The following is a 17,786-nucleotide window of genomic DNA, read 5'->3' on the forward strand; positions in this document are numbered from 1 at the left end:
TCAGATACCAGCATTTCTACCCAAATACCCATAACTGCAAAATTAAGCATTAGGTACTTCATTAACATATCGAGCACCCAACAAAATCTAAACAAACAAACCCACTTCCACTGATAGAATATGTAGCTTTACCAAGCGGCTTTCTTCTGCGTAACAGCAGAGAGAGGAGAAAAAAGCAGTGAAAAATTACACACACTTTCGCTCGCAGAGCTATAACAGAAAAAGAAAAGGAAAGAAAGAAATGAGGCACACGCTAATAAACTGAGACAAAAATACCCATTTCTGCTACCGATAACTCTTGCATAATGCTACATGCACAGTCGCGTTATCCCTGCGTAAAGAAAGCACAGAACGAGACTACATAAATTCGATCCCTTAACCGAGAGGGGAAAGTCGCTTCTGCTCGGACAGCATAGTACCATAAAGCCTGAATTTTTAACAAGAAAGCTAAGCTTGAACACCGCTACGAGCGTGACGGACACATACTAATGAACAAACAAACAAGCGAACACTCCTAGTCACTTCTACTGATAGAATTGGAGCTAAGGGCTTGAACCGCACGATAAGAACAAACCACACCGCTTTAGGAAGGCATATCAAACGCAGCGCAACAAGATCCGCGTCAAAGCCTGCCCAAAACAAGAACTTCACCAGGTTCGCGTGGCAATTCCAGTAAAAACACTCGTCCAATCCCACAGATTACAATGCAAACGTGATAACTATTAAAATTTAAATGAACGTTAAATTAAACGTAATAATTACTTTTAAAACCACTATTCCACGCAACAGTGCATAAATTGATCACTCGTGTCACACGAAAAGGCAAACACAAAGCACTTACTTGTCAAGTGGGGTCCCAGTTTCACAAAAGCGCGAGCACGCACGCACGCACGCACACACGCACACGCACACACACACACACACACATTTTTTGTGGCCATGACGAGCGCAAACACAAAGTCTATTTCACAATCACATAAATCCACATTATTCCTCAAGTCAATAATTGCCTTACTATCGTCAAAAGGTGGTACACACATATATGCAAACACGAAACGATAGGTCTTCGTCCCGGATGTAATAGAGTATCGCCATTGGCCCGTCGTCAAGCTAAAAAAGAAAGGAATGCATGTTCGCTATACGTCAAGAGAAGACAAAACGGTGCTGTACTTTGCTTTTATTTCCTTGCACCCATATATTTTGCAAGAATACTATAGAATGGAACGGGTAGATGTGAATATCATTGGCTACACGCTGTATCTCTCATCATCTTTAAACCAAATCAATGAACACGTGTTCATAAGCTTACGACACTTCACTAAACAGGTGAGCCGCTAAAACTAAAAATATAATCAAATAAAATAATCATTCCAGAATCACTGACTGCAAGCTTCAGTGTACAACAGAACAATGCGCGCCCACGAACATGCCTTGGGCTCACTTCGCGCGCACACGATACTTTTCTGGATATATCCTACTGCCACCGGAAAACAAAGTTTTATCGCAAGGATAATCATCTGCTTCGCGTCGTATTTTTTATTTGTTTTTATTAAGAGACGCCAAAAATGTCTCATGCTCGTCGTGTTAAACTGTGCATAGGGACTGATACCAACAAGGGCAGGGTATTTTTTTCTTTATTTATTTATGGGTAGTTTCATTTATAATCGAATGATGCCCGCCGGTCACGTATTTTATTTCTCTAGCAAAAAAAATGTTATCCCACCCGCAAAGAGATGCAAAAGATGCCTGACCGCATGTCTCTGCGATATTTTCTTCTCCGTCCACGGCGCTTCGGAGCAACCGGCGCGATATTGCGGCTGAATTTTTTTCCAACTTTGTGACCTTCTATCTCTTGAACGAGATGTCCCATTTGAACGATTTTTTTTGCTGACAGAGTGGATGGTGCACGTTTCACCGTGGACTATTAAACTTGTATGGTCAAGAGAAAAGTATACGAAAAAAACGGAAAACGCAACAGAGAGCCTTTTACCATACGTTTGGAAGGTCATGGCCGAGGCTCTGGATCTCCAACTGTGATGTTCTTCTCATGAGCAGAAAGATCATTCTTTGCTTTTTTGTTTGACGTTAAATACAGTACTTTTTTCTCAGCCACTATCCCGTAACAATGCCGTGAACACGGAACGGTAGGGAAAAATTCTCATTTTCGCGGCAGTTTTTACCCAAAAGTGACATCTTCAAATTTTCCGATATTTTCAATTAACATAGCTGAGACATAACTCTCTTTCATGATATGCAATAAAATGTTAGCTTATTTTCGTCCCATAGGGCGCGCAATTTTTTTTTTCGCACCCCTATTGGGCAGCGCTCGCAGGAGTGAAACACACGTACAAAAAGTGGAATTCAACCACACCCCGTTTTTTAATTTTTTTTTTTTTGCTTTTGGTTTTCCCCGACGACCAGTGTTTGGCATGCAATGACGCATGTATGGACTTGTTCAGTAGTGTCTTTCTTGACTTTTTGATCTTCCCCAGTACCTTGTTGAGGTCGTATAGGCTGTTGAGCTTCGTAGCCATGTTCGGTAACGCTCGATTATTCCTGAGCAGTCCGTCTTAAGCCTTTCCGCAGACGTGTGTTGTATGCGCTGTCGTATGTGTGGAATCGCTTAGCAGTGCCTTGTCATTTCCACCTGTATTTCAACGTTCGCTGCCCGAGTAGAAGTGGTTTTCCCTGTTCGATTTGTGTTCCCTTATTCTGTGTTTTCTTTACGCAGCGAGAATACAGTTGTGTGTATGTTACATCATGAAATAATTTTCTGATAGCAGAAATGGATGTGCATTTCACAGTATATTAGCGTAAGCTCCGGTGTATGCAGCCACAGCTATTCGAGCAAAAGTGCGTTTGCTTTTACTTCTTCCACTGCTTTTACGCAGAAGCAAACCGCTTGGCAAAGCTGAATTCATCAGAAGTGGGTTGTTTGTTTATTTGTTTTTTGGTAGATGTTGTTGAGTGTCAGTATTCAGACTGCTCGATATGTTGATGGAGTAAGCTTTTGCGGTCATAGGTATTTATGCAGAAATTTTGGTATCTGAGCGTGGAGTAGAAATTCCTGTAAAGGAAAGTAAAGAAATTCCTGTCTCCTTGTGCATTCCTGAGCTGCTGCGTGTGTGTGAGTGTGTGTTTTTCCTGATTTGTAACGTCATCATGGCATATCTTGGCTTGTTTAGCAGTGTCAATTTTACCCGCCGCTAGTATCTTGTTGTTGTCATCATGTGATAGCCGTTGAGTTTCGTAGCGATGTGCGGAGACTCTGCGATTATTCCTGAGCGCTCCGGTCTAAAGCATTTTCTCTGCTCGCTTAAGGGAATTTGTGTGCCCGTGTCCTGTGCTTTCTTGACGCAGGGGCAATGCGACTGTGTACATAGCATTATGCAAGAATTATCTGGTAGCAGAAATGGGTGTCTTTTTCTCAGTTTATTAGCATAAGCTTCGGTTTTTGGAGTCATAGCAGTTCCAGCACAAGTGCCTGCAATTTTTCGCTGCTCTGTCCTCTTTTCACTGCTTTTACACAGAAGAAAGCCCTTTGTAAAGCTGAACTCATGAGAAGTGGGTTGTTTGTTTATTTGTTTTTGCTAGATGTTGTTCAGTGTCAGTATTCACTCCGCTGGGTATGTTGATGGAGTAAGCTGTTTACAGTTATAGGTATTTGTGCAGAAATGCTGGTATCTGAGCGTGTAGTAGAAATTCCTACAAAACACGTCACCCTCAGTGTAAATTAATTATTTTGGATGTGAGTCTGTTTCACCGCATGACAGGACTTGTTGAGCTGAAATGGCAAGTGGGAAAAACTTGGAGCACTTGCTGCTAGTAATCCTAGTAGTAGCGCAATTACAGTTTCCATATAAAGTAGAATTTTAAGCCATCTCAAATTATACTTGAGTGTAGTACGGGCTTTTTTGTGATAGCTTTTCTAAACTGCAATGCAAGAATGAAAATCATTAATATAAAAGGAGTGCAATCATAGTATATGTCTGTTCCGTAAAGGGGTTCTCTCTTGTGCTCCGTCGTGCGCACAAGGAACTTTGCACTTTTTCCTCGCAGATGTAGCCTCAGACAACGAGTACATGAGCATGGAAGAGGATGTGCGCCATGTCTTACGTAAGCCTGGTGATGATGTTAAGTGTTCCTGGGTCACAATTATTATTTTAAAGAGCGGTGGTAATTTACTGCTGTTGTAATTCTAATGATTGAAAGTACCGTGGGTACCACGATAAGCCTTTGCAGTGATCAGCATTCATGCACGGTGCTTTTTCGTTGAATTTTAATGTAAGAGTGAATATCATTAAGAGGACGACAAAGGAAATAATCTTGTGATTCGAAATATCATAGGAGGGTTTGTCTTTGCACCTGCCGAGCCCCGCTCTGCACCTCTTCAGACAGGACGTCATGACGTCATGCAATGACTCTATGTTTCAGGTGTCTGTAGCAATACATTTTTTTTCTTTTTGACAAGAAACATTCTTGTATTGACGATGTCGAGAGTGCAGCCCTGAAAGGGAATAGTGCTAGAACGGTTCTTAATAATGTTCCGACTCAATTAGTTCAGAGAGTAAGCGCAAGCGGGACAGGTGCGTGACTTTATTCAGGAGGAACAAAGCGTCGTTATTCAGTTATCTGTTGTTACTTGTTGGGATATTTTGTTCCTTGCTGTATTCGTTAGTCTCCTTTAATAAGACTTTGGGATTGAAACGCTTAATTCCTAAGAACAGCGTTCATGCATGGTGCTTTTCTGCGGTTATTTTTCTGTTTCCTATTCAATCCTTATAGTAGAACAGAGGAAATAATCTTGGGATGGTGATTCAATAAACAACAGGTCCCCCGTCTATAGAGCGTACGCGTCCTCGAACCATGCAGTTGCATGCCTGGGTGCTGACGTCATGCCGCGGCTCTATTGTTTCAAGTAGGCGTTGCCCCGGGTCAGTTGGGCTGCGCATTAGTGGAAAACCTGTGTAGCCCTGAGACAGTAGGATGACATTTTCTTGCGCCTCGAATTTTACTCTGTGGAGAACGGCATTGTCGATACCAAGAAGAAACGTGCCTTGCTCTTCAGCCTATGTGGAGAGGCTACATTCGAAAAGCTAAGAGATTTACTTCAGCCTAGACGTCTTGCCGAAGTATCCTACGAGGAAATAATGGGCCTCGCCAACTGGCACTTCGACACCGGGCGATCTGAAATGCTCGCACGTTGGCGTTTCCACAGGCGGGACCAATTTCAGCACGAGACGATAACAGAATATGTCGACGAGTTGGGATGGTTGGCCAAGGATTGTCCGTTCGGTGCAGTCAGCACAGGCACGGCAGCTTCTCCTACGCCGACAGTTGTTGCACCATTAGTGAGTGGGGGCAGCGCAACAACCCTTACAACAGATTCAGCGGCAGCCATCCCGATGGCTACGCAAGTCTCTGTCCTGCTGCCATTGGACATTATGCTACGAGACCAGTTTATCTGCGGTCTCCACGACGCCGGTCTGCAGCACGCACTTCTCTCTGAGAGAGATATCACGTTTGAACGGGCTCTTGACATCGCTAAAGCCGCAGAAGCTACAGTTAAAGAGCAAGCCCAGAGGAAGTAGGAGAACCAGGAAGGACACGTGAACTACACTTCCCAGAAATCGCAACGACGAAAGAAATTTGGGCAGGGCAACCCAGCTCTGAGAACAACATGCAGTGCTTCCGTGCACTGGCAACCACAGTCCACACACATGGATGTTCCAAAATGCTGTTTGCGACTTCTGGAAAATCGAGCCATCTGGCGAAAACCTGCTTCAAGAAGCAATCATCTGGAGGAGTCTGCAGCAGATGAGCTATCAGTTCGACGTGATGGAGCCCGGTCCTCAGTTCTCAGATTTCTACACGATATTTTCTGTGCATCAGGGCTAGCCAGAGAAATTCACAGGAAACGTACTGATTGAAGATCGCCCACTGATAATGGAGGTTGATTCAGGCGCTTCACTTTCTCTGATAAGCGAGGAGACGTTTCACTCCATGTGGCCATCTAACCCACCACTGCTCATTGCAGACGATATCAGGCTCCAAACGTGGTCAGGCAGCCAGCTCCAATGTTTGGGAACACTTCAAGTCACTGTAAAGCTTGGAAACAGGGCAGCCAACCCCTGTTTGCGTGTCGTCTGCGTCGTCGTTTGCGTGTCGTCACTGATAGTGGAATGACATTTGCATCTAGCGAGATGCAGGATTTCTTCGCTAAGAATGGTATCAAGCACGTTACCAGTGCCCCCTATCATCCCGCCACAAATGGTGAAGCGGAGCGCATGGTAGCAGAAGCGAAACAGGCGTTCCAGAATCTAGAAGAGGGTTCGTCCACTGGACGGCTTTCACGCCGGCTTTCACGTTATCTGTTTCGACAACATTCAACGCCACATGCAACCACCGGGCAGACACCAGCCCACGCGATGTTTGGGAGGAATCTCAGAACACCTTTCGATCTCATGCACGAGAACTCATCGGCAAGGGAGGAGGAATACAAGGACAGCTGGCACCGAAGGTTTGCCGAACATAACATAAGTCTACGTACGAAACTTCAGCGGACACCCCAAATGGATTCTGGCAAAGGTCATCCGTCAGAGTGGGAAACGATCCTACGAAGTCGAGACGGAAAACGGTCAGCGTACCAGAAGACATGTCATGTCCACCACATGCGGTCCGCGCTGGCACGAACTGAGGCACTTGACAGAAATTGGGACTGGATGGTGTATGCACCGTTCCAGACGGAAGGGATCCAGGATACTCCCCAACCGATCGACGTCGACGCAGCACATACCGAGGTCCAGGATCAGCAGCCGGACTCGACCCTTACGACAGCGGCGAATGCTGTACTGCGAAGAAGTACTCGTCCACGCCTACACGTTTCGGGTATCCTTAACTTTTCACCGTGACTTCATCCGTAGCGGGGGGATGTTTTATGTACTCTAACAGTAAATATGATATACCGCTAGCGCGGACGAAGTGGAAGACAGAGTGATTGCGCTCGCGCATCGTTGTTCGATTCGTTTTTCTTTTTTTTTTTTTTGAGCAGTTAATAAACTACAAGTTGGACTCTGCCTTGGTCTCGTTCTCTGTGATATAACAACTACGAAGTTGTCCCAATGAGAACATCTGTTCCTTTCGGTGACCTGATATCCTAGCCGTACGGGCAAGAACGTCCGCCGGCCTAGAGATGAAAGAACTGAAAATAAAGTGCATATAGGCCTTAGTTTTTTTTATTAAAAATTGTATCGTCTAAAAAAATACACCATGTGCCATACACCTAAGTGCTAACCTGCCGTTTGCACTTATTTAAACTCGTGCCCTTTAAGAAGATCAGAAGGAAACAGCGAATTAAAGAATTATCGTGCGTCTTCTCTGCAGTTCACGGTGCGCACCTCCTCAACGCTGCCGATGTGGACAAGCTTTGTTGTTGTTGTGGACACGCAACACAAGACCATTGTTATAGGATGTGGGATATGAGGGTTTGCGTACGGAGTGCGTGGACTGAGGCGTACACACCCTGCCATAGACAGAGTTATATCTGTATGGTTTTCCAACACCTGTATGTGCCGAGTGCAAGTCAAGCGAGCCAGTCAAGCTAGCGTCAGGCTAGAGGGCGATGCTGCGTTACTATGCCCAGGATACAGGTTACAAAGCGTAACACATTAGGCTTTTACGTGCAGACGGTAGAACTAATGTCTTGAACTAATTAACTAATTACGTCTTAACTAATTGTCTAGAACAAGTCATGAATACTTCGATCAGAAGCCGACTCGAGTGTTTTCAAGCGCTGCTGTATTCGCGGTCGAGCTTTGCCTGACGGCTATGTGCAAACATTATTTGCATACATGGACATGTAGACACGCTAAGGAATCTGAACTGCGGGAAGCGTTCTTAGTAATGTGTTGAGCGTGAGTGCACCTAGAAAGGATAGAAATGATGACTCCAAGAGATGGGAGAACGAATTCTAGGGAAACGTTGTTAATCGTGTACGTTTCTTTAATTTCGGTACACGGAAAATCATCTTGCGCTTACATTTTATCATGGTTGTGTTCCATTTGCTACGTTTGACGCCATGTAGCTAGCTTAACGAGATTGCACTGAAACAATTCGACAGCATTAGTAACTGCACAATAGATATCACACTCAAGCGTATATAGGCGCACGGAAGAGGTGAGATGAGTCGGGATATCGTTAATATAAATAAGAAAAAGAAGGCAACGAATCGGACATTGTGGTATTCAGGAAACTAAGGGTGTTAAATCAGTACGGTTAAATGGAATGAGGGAAGCCAGGATAAAATAGTGCTAGGAATATTAATCTTACGCAGTCTGTGAAGCAAAACCAGCATTTGTGTTTCGCATGAAAAGCTTTCCTGAAGCCGTGCTGATTAGGAAAAGAGAACGAATGATCAAATCAAATTGCTCAATGAAGCGAGAGTAAATAATCCAGTTTCTCTCACTCGCTTTACCGAAACAGAATAGAAAACGTTATTTTCTAAATGTGATACATTTCTAATAGCGATTTTGATATATTCGTGTTGGTTTCATTCACTTCCTTGACATCACAAAGTATGCGGCACAACGCGGACCCTTCTTGTGCTTCTTATCAATCCCGGTATTAATGTTGCATTCAGTTATCTGTTCACGTTGCTCGTACTAAGTGCCACGTGTGGGTGTACGTGCTACAACTGCAAGGAAGTTCTTCTGGCTTTTAATTTTTTTTTTGTCGGAACCATCAGCATTGTGGCTCCCAGTGATTGTGTTCGCGTCCGCAACGTGGATTTACAAAGGTATATATAAAAGGGTAGCGAAAGTTCAATCAGGCACTGCGTCTTCAAATCTGCGCCATCTTTTGAACGTCGGCGCCATTCGTCCGTTATGCGGACAACCACAGTTGTGACGTCGGTTCACGTGTTCACGCACTTCCATTTCCTCTCCCTTCCCCCTTACCCCACACGCGCTTCGTCTCCCTCACGCTACGTCGAACAGTTGCTCGAAGGCCGATGGATCGCCTGTTTCACCATGGAAGTAGCCCACTAAAGAGAGCAATAAAATACAAGACAGAGATCACTTCATGTAAGCGTGCACTGGTATCAAGTTTAATGACAAATCATGCATACACAACCCGTGCGAACATTGAGAGGTTTGTGTATGTGGAATCCTGCTGTTTACAGGACGCGCGATCAGCATACAAAATGCTATGCATAGCGTAAGACATTGTGTGGTGTACTTATGGTCTCAAAAGGGACCTGCTCAAGTTTGGATTACAAGAGAGCTTTCAAAGAAGCTTGACCATTCCACCATCACACGTCACTGCAACAAAAGGTCTACGAGCTGTGTGACGCACTATATACAACTGGTATGGCGTAGTGCCACACGCAATACCTCTCAATATACAAGCTGTATATCACCTTAACTTTCACGTGGAAATCACAAGTGAACGAATGACACAACAAGGCAGCAGGTGAAACGGCACGGAGGGTTACTTTTTCTAACACGTCTGCCTAAATACTGTGTGGACTGCTTTACCTGTTTAAAAAGTGTTGAGCAGTTCAAGGTAGCGATTCTCAGAGGCTGAGGAATGGCAAAAAGTAGCAAGTGTGCGTCGGCCGTTGTACATGGTATATGCACACGACAGTAAACCCGAGACATTCAAAATAACACAATGCAAAGCACAAAATGCGTATTATTAAGTACCAAGGCACACTACAGGGTGTCTTTTTTTAGGTGATACAGATTTCTCATTAAAAAAACTATAAGGGCTATAGACATGCTGTTTTCACTTCTATCATCTCTGGGCCGGCGGACGTTCTTGGCCAAATGTTGCTCGACCGTCAAATGACTAATTACCTAAAAATCGTTAATAAACTTTTTAATTATAAGAGATACGAAGTTGTCCCAATGAGAACATACGTCGTCCTTTCGGTGACCTGATATCGTAGCCGTTTTCAGAACAAAAATCCGTTCAGTAGATAGTCCGCAAAAAAATCGTGAAGGAACACCATTTCTTCTTTATTTTGTTCGATGCCCTTTCCTTCACCCTCAATGTGAGAGGGGGAAAGAGCACACTGGCGCCTCTTGCGTCCTGGAAAAAGATTAACAGAAACTGCAGCCCAAGGTAAGGGCAGTTCCGATAGCGTCGCCCGATACATGTGTTTTTGTTTTCTTTCAGCATGTTAAAGCTCATCTTCGACGTATGAGGCGGCACTCTAGCGGCATCTTCGATGCATGAGGCTCCTTCACCATCTCTCGTATTCTCGCTGTCTCGTATTGTTGCTTGGGGTCCGAAATGCTGCTGAAGGATGAATTTCTCATCCGTGCCTATTCGCCTCGAGATCGAACAGCGTCGCCACCATGCGGCTGCTCCGTGAACTGCCTTTAGTGGAGATGCGCTGCTTGAGCCGGTGCTTTCGCTGTGGTCATCGCGCCCGAAAACGTGCTTGGAAGGCCCAATTTCTGGACATTTGAACTTTTAAAATCGCTTCAAAGTGAGTGAAAATCACTTGGTCGAAAGCAAGCTTTTTTTAACTTGTCTAGTTCTCTGCACCAGCGTGCTTAGCAGGGAAGAAAACTAGTGCACGCGCATATGTTCTAGTATGCGGATTCCACTCGGCCTTTGTTATATCATATTTGTCACTGCGGTTCTGTGTGTCAAACAAAATGTACCAAGAGCTAAGGTCAATGTTGTAACAGTTTTTTGAAAAATCATAAGTATAAAACTATGTCACAGTTATTTATAGAATGGTTTCTGTGCTAGCTGTTCTAAGTTACTTCATAATGCTCATTTAGGATATTCTGCACGCCCTAAACACAAGTTGTATCGAATGTATTAACATATGGAATATATGAATGCATGTGTAGGAGCTATGCTACAAATGACCGCACAGGAAACCAGTCGCGGGCAGAAACGAAGGTTTACTGAACGAGAACCAAAAGGGGTGAGCGCGAGCGGGTGGGTCACAGGTGATGCTCGTCGTTGTCGTCGGGCCGCTACACATGAATATATATATCTATGACACGGGTGTTTTTAAATGTGTGAATTTAAAGCTTTCATCTCATTTCATCTGACCGTATGACAGACTAGACGTCTTTCACATACATAATCATTGGAACGCACGCATTCAAGGTAAAATGCTATCACCACCCCTGAACGTAATATGTAAAACACGCGTTTTTTTTTTGGGGGGGGGGTATGAAGCACGTCTGCAACAACGTGTTTCAGAATATATGCCTGCCGCTGGAACCAAAAACTTAGTTTATATGTAGTTATTACGTGACCGGTAGCACCCCACAAAAACTCAAGTCCACCGCACAGGTGCGGTCATCTCGTAACTTATTTTAGCACCATTTAGTGAGTTCCCGCCCAGGAGACGAATCAAACCTCGAACCTCGCCCGTACTCGCTCGACGCAAAATTGCAAAAATTGTTGCGAAGGGCTTCGATACGTACTGGGCTATTCTGCCCTTATTTTACATTCTTGCGCATTTGTACATTTAGACTCATTGTTATTTTTAATTAGTACATTGTACATTTAGATCAGTGGAGACAGGAATTTTGAGTGAGTGTTTTTTTTTAATCCTTGTTGTCTCGACGTAATATAAAAAGGTACAGGGAAAGACAGCAATACACAAGCTAGAATAAATATTCAAGCGAGGACAGCAAAACACTAATACAAAATCACGCTTGGAGCAAAGGAGGCAGTGTTTCCCTTCAAAAGCACACAGGATATTTTCTTTTCACAACTTCGCGACTTGAGCGTTTCGCAGTGCAGCAATATTTGTCAACTTTCACACCATATCAGTGTTCTAAGTATCGCATTTCAACTCATCCGCAATATGTGAGGCACTGACAGCGGCATTTCATCCTGAAACACTGCGATATATGCGTAGAAAAGCCAGAGCCTGCTGCGTCAGATCATGCCGTATCCCCACTAGGGCATCCGTCGCAGCGCCACCTACATTTCGATCTCGAGGCGAATAGGAATGGTGACAAAAGGAAGGTTACGGATTGCAGTAATTGTGACAACAAAGCTACTCAATGGACGTGCATTCCTGAGTTGGTAATCCCGATGACAGCTGTAGAACATCGTCACAGTGCCTCGTATGACTAACAGCGGGCAATAAGAGAAGTGTCTGTAGAAGATTTATGAATTGATATCAAGAAGCCTCTAGTGTCACGTTGTTGTATTGCCTCCGGGACAGAATAAACACTGGACAGTTAATGCGCAGGAGTATTATCGCTCTCCAACTTTCATACTACAATTTACGAATCCCTCGTTTTTTGAACGATTTTCCAGGAAACTCCTCCTAAGTTGAGGGTGGACTGGTACGCTCATTTTTTGACGCTCCGTTTCGGGATTTATGTACGACGAAATAGCGCAAAATAATATGTGTGGTGGACTGAGACTCGACTCGTCCATGCACAGTCGGAGATGAACGTCATTTTCGGTTACTCAAAGGCGGTCCCACTTCTTAAGAAACTCTATGGGAAACTTTTGTTCGTATAGGGATCTCGTAAACCACGCTAAAGTTCTACACGAAACAGTACGGTGTTCATCTCGAGTTTATTTAGGCAATGACATCTTTGTGAAGGCCTGAAGCGAACCACTGAATTTTGGTGAATTAAAGTTCAGATTTTAAATACATGGCAGTCTATGGGAGATGCAACAAAATCGCTTTTCACAGCACCCACGACAGCGATACGTGGGCCAAAATGTACCATTCCCTAGAGTAACAGTTTAGGAACCGATTTCAGTTATCAAATTCGATAAACTTACAGTAGTTTTCCATATCCCTACGCATAAAAAGAGTGGTTTTACCGTCTACTAGCATTCTCTGCACTTTGGCGCTAACCCGTGGTTTCTGTCGATACGAAAGCGCGTTCTTCCGCTTACCTTTTTCTTCATTTCTGTATATCATTTCTCCGTCGCGGATGCGGAGACCGCTGGGGCTCATACATAAGGTTTGGGCTGTGCGCATGCGCCTCAGAGCCGTTGCTACTCTGCATTTCTTGGCATGCTTGCTCGCTTCGGAGACCGCTTGTTGTAGGTGCATCGTTTCGCGATTGTTTGGAAAGCTCGTTCTCTCGCGTGGCGTCTTGCGTACACATTCTTAGTGTGGTTTAGTTGAGGAAACTGGTTCAGTCCGAATGCTTCGCTCGAATGTCTCAAATCGGAACCACAGGGAGCTGCTTTTTCCTTGTGATCACGGCTGTAGTGGAGTCGAAAATGAACACAAATATTCGGCATTTCTTTTGGTTTTCTGATTTGATTTTGTTCAAGCTTATTTCAGCTGTCACTGGTTGGAACGCTTACTTTGGGTGCACAAAGAGGAAGAGAAATACGCAAGTGATATGCTGAGCAGAGCAGAATCAGTTTTCATCTTCAATATGACCGCATGCAGGGGCGTCGGAACTTCTTCACGGCAGTGGGGCCCAAGCCTAACCTAGCCTTATCTACAGGTGAGCATACGGTGAAAGGTTCTGTTGAAATAAGGCAGCTCTTAGAAAAGCCAAACAGCAGAGTGTTTTCTCGACCTACATTTGTTTGTTCAAGCTCAGAACAGTTTCCGCGATGGTTCTGTGTTGAGAAGTGCGGCGAATACAGCAATGGCAGCCATCGATGCGTTTATTGGAAATGGGTCGTCCAAGCATAGGGGCCGAGCATCCATGTTATGGCGGAGGGGGGGGGGGGGGGAGGCGTGCAGCGGGCTTCGGTCCAAGTGCAACCGGAAAATGTGTATGTGTGTGTTGGCAGATAAGAGCATGGTTGCCTCGATGAGATCCACCATGTTGTGAGTACGTCTACGGTACCGTCGGGGCATCACCGGACTTCGGTGGCTCTCTTCGGACGGCTCTCAATTCTTTATTTTTGCCGTGCGCGGCATTTCTAACTACTGTGCAGGCAAACTTTTCTTCGATATTTTTTTTCTAGTATTTGTGTTACGTGCTTTGAGTACACCTCCAAAACTTGTAGTTGTTGTAGGAAGAGTCCCTAGAAAGACTTCAGACTGTTGTATGTGCGTAGCGCAATTCTTATTAGATTTCTACACGGAAATCACGAGTGAAACGAAACTGAGAGGTTGGGAACAATATAATTTCTTCGCCGTGGTGAAGAACGCGTTCCTTTGCACTGCGGACCGCTCTATGAACTCGCCTGCAATAGTATCAATGTTTGATTTGTCGGCGAGCCATTTGCGGTCGTGTAGAAGCGCCACATGTTCAGTCGGGCTTGGGACGTTGCGTATCTCAAATATGTTTTCATGCGACGTAGACAGGGCAACCGTACAATGCGGAAGAATACGGCGAACCAGTGGGACACATATGGAAGAAAATGGTCTCCGTTTGGGAGCAGTCGATAATACGACTGGACACCCTTATCATTACATGCGACATATTGAAAAGGAAAAATCTGAAACGGGGTAGCCATATATGCGCGAAAGCCACTCCAAGTCTGTGGATGCTAAGAAGCTAATTTTGCCATGACAAAAACAATATATATATATATATATAAAGTAAAAAAATAGCCGAAGCTCTATAGCTGCATGTTGAGCATATGTTTATAATTAGATCGTGCACTCCCAGCCAAGGACAGCTGTTTCGCTCTACTTGGAGCTCGTCAGCCTGGCGTAGGGAAGTGACACGATCTTGGGTCGGCACAACAATGCGTCTCGGCGAGACGTCAATGTTCCACGGTGACGACACCACCTGTGGAGGCCGCAGTGCAAGCCAGCAAGTACATATAAAAAGTAAAAAAATAGCCGAAGCTCTGTAGCTGCACGTTGAGCATATGTTTACAATTAGATCGTGCACTCCCAGCCAGGCACAGCTGTTTCGCTCTACTTGGAGCTCGTCAGCCTGGCGTAGGGAAGTGACACGATCTTGGATCTTGGGATATATATATATATATATATATATATATATATATATACTGTGGGGGGCGCTGATAACCCGGCAACTTCCGCGCGATAGCGCAGATAGCGCAAGAGATAAAAGAGCGTGCGCTCGGGAAAAGAGTGATATTCGTGCGGCAGGCACGCTGGCAGACGGTCACAGAAACGAGGAGCGACGAAGCGGGCAGACGGCCAGCAGCTGTGATGTAAGGCAATAAACCTTGTTTCTTTTGTTCAACTGCTGTGTCAGTGTTCTTCGGGGTTACGGCGGGGTCGAATACGGAACCACCCCGGGTTTGTGGGCCGAGGTTCCCACAAAATTGGCGCCCAACGTTGGTGTTTTCGACCCGTCGTACCGTTTTCCCCGGAGGGCACGGCATAGTTGCAGTTAGTGTGCATTTTTGTTTGTTTTTTTTCGTTCTGCCGGCGTCTGCGTTGCAACGCAGGTTCTTCGACCGGAGATGCCTCCCAGGAAGAAGCACGAACCAGACAGTGACGAGGACGAGCCTGCGCCAGTGGCTGAGGACTTGCTTCGACAGATGGCATCCCTCTGTACGTTACTAACGCAGCAGCTGGGTAGCAGCACGCCCGCCGCCCAGCCGTCCCCGGACACGCAGCTGCGCCTGAACTTGCCGGTACCGACATTTTCGGGCTACAGCGACTCCAAGTCTGCTGAAGATTTCCTCGCCGACTTGAGTGCTTACCAAACTGCCGTTGGAGCCACCGACGACGTCATTCTGCGTCGAGTACTTCCCGCAGCGCTGGTAAGCTCAGCTGCTTTGTGGCGTAGGTCCCAGCCCCCATTTCTCTCGATGAGAGTATTCAAGCAGCAGTTTCGGGACGAGTTCCTCCCCCAGACTATGTGATGCGTATGCGCGAAGAGCTTGCAGCCCGAACGCAGCATAGTGATGAGAGCCTTTTGGAATACATCCGGGCGATTCAGGAACTGTATCGGAGAGCGGACCCTCTCGTAGACGAAAAAGAGAAGGTGGCACGCGTTATCCGACAGTGCCACCCTCGGTTCAAGCCATATTTACGGGATCGAAGTTTTACTTCCCTGTCGGAGTTAGCTACAGAAGCGCGCAGCATTCAGGCCGACCTGCTAGCTGAACTGCGTTACCGCCCACCCCCTAGACCGGAGGAGACCCTTGAGCCTAGTTGTGCATGGGGCGGATCGGTACAGGCAACGGAGCTGCATCCCCGTTGGCCTGCAGGACCGAATAGCGGAGCGTCGGCAGGTCCTTCACACCGCTCACTCGATCCTTTTGCGCACGAGCAAAGGAACCGAGCGAGGCTTGTTGAGGAGACTTCGAGGAGCGCAGGACAGACCGGTAGCGAACGTCGCCGAACGTCAGGATACCGGCGTAACGACAGGATTGAGGGATCAACCCCACCGCGCTCTAATGGACTAAACGTTGGGAGACCACGTTGTTACGGTTGCGGGCAATACGGACACATCCGTCGGGACTGCCCACATCGTACTTCGGCCACCCCCGAAAGAACCCCCCAGGGAAACTCGGAACGCCGACGGCGGTAACCGTAGATTACGAATTCCCGTCGTCGGCCGGAGCGAACATTGATAAGAGGCAAGTTACTTCTAACCGTGCTATCTTTTCTGATAATACAGTGGCCTTGGTCCCGCTTGCGTGCCGATTGCAAGATGACATCTGCAACATTGGACCTTTCATCGTGGTGCGCGTTCTGGGAAAAGACGTTGCAGGTTTGGTGGACACCGGAGCAGCTGTTTCCCTGATCGGCGACACCATCCACGACTGGTGCCGGGAGCGGAACATCTCGGTACGGACGACCAGGACTCGCCTAAGGCTCGCCTCTGATGCGGTTGTACCTGCCGGTGGCGCGGTGCGCCTTACCTTGACTGTCGATGGACATCGGGTAAGACAACGCTTTGTTTACCTTCCTGGGCTGGCAGGAGCAATGATCCTGGGACGCGACTTCATTATCCGGATGGGACTTGTCCTGGACTTGCGTCGCGGAGGTTACCAGCATGCATGCAGCAGTGCCTTCTACCCATTCCTGGAGTGGACAACCCCTGGAGCGGACCAACGCCCGACTGGCGAGAGAGCCCAGGACGACTGCTCAAAGCGAAACCGGGAACCGACTGGCAACAGCGATGAACCTAAGCAGCAAGCCGCTGGAGTACTTCGCGGCACTGGACCATCACTGCCCGTTGGAGAGCATCACGGAACGGGATACCAAACGCCTGTAGTTGCAACTGCTGCCTTGCATGAGGGTCTGCAAGGGTTTTCTGGAACCTCAGAGCAACGAGAAATGCTGGAGCAAGCATTGCTACCCTTTTCCCGGATGTTTACGGAAAAACCAGGTTTGACCGAAGTCTTGGAACACGGCATAGACACCGGCGACGCAAGGCCTTGGAGATGCAACCCGCGCCCGCTTAGCGTCCACAAGCGCAAGGTGCTCGATGCTGCGCTGAACGAAATGATCGAGACTGGTGCTGTGAGACCCTCGCGCAGCCCCTGGGCCTTTCCGGTGGTACTCGCTCCGAAGAAAGATGGAACCGCAAGGTTATGCGTGGACTACCGCCGGTTGAACGAGGTGACGGTGAGAGATTCGTATCCATTTCCCTCTATAGACTCGATCATGTACACGTTGGGATCAGCCCGTGTGTTTACAATCTTGGACTGCAGTCGAGGATTCCTGCAGATACCGATAGCACCTAATGATGTCGAAAAGACAGCCTTTACCTGTCATAGGGGACTGTTTGAGTTCGTCCGGCTTCCCTTCGGACTGTCCAATTCCCCGGCTAGTTTTCAGCGTATGATGGACGAGGTGCTCGGCGATGCGAAGTACAACTTCGCCATGGCTTATATGGATGACGTAGTAATTTTTTCCCGTTCATTCCAGGAACACCTTT

At 46.5% G+C, this 17,786-nt stretch overlaps 1 protein-coding gene across 1 annotated transcript; it reads left to right on the forward strand.

The window, feature by feature from the left end:
* Nucleotides 1-15,022: 15,022 nt before the first annotated feature.
* Nucleotides 15,023-17,293, forward strand: LOC135378502 (uncharacterized). Its single transcript, XM_064611547.1, has 2 exons — nucleotides 15,023-15,657; nucleotides 16,521-17,293. Exons 1-2 carry the CDS (start codon nucleotides 15,355-15,357, stop codon nucleotides 16,644-16,646), a joined length of 429 nt encoding a protein of 142 aa, XP_064467617.1. The 5' UTR covers nucleotides 15,023-15,354; the 3' UTR covers nucleotides 16,647-17,293.
* Nucleotides 17,294-17,786: the final 493 nt, after the last annotated feature.

This window comes from Ornithodoros turicata, chromosome 1, assembly GCF_037126465.1.
Source record: "Ornithodoros turicata isolate Travis chromosome 1, ASM3712646v1, whole genome shotgun sequence".
Taxonomy (NCBI): Eukaryota; Metazoa; Arthropoda; class Arachnida; order Ixodida; family Argasidae; genus Ornithodoros; species Ornithodoros turicata.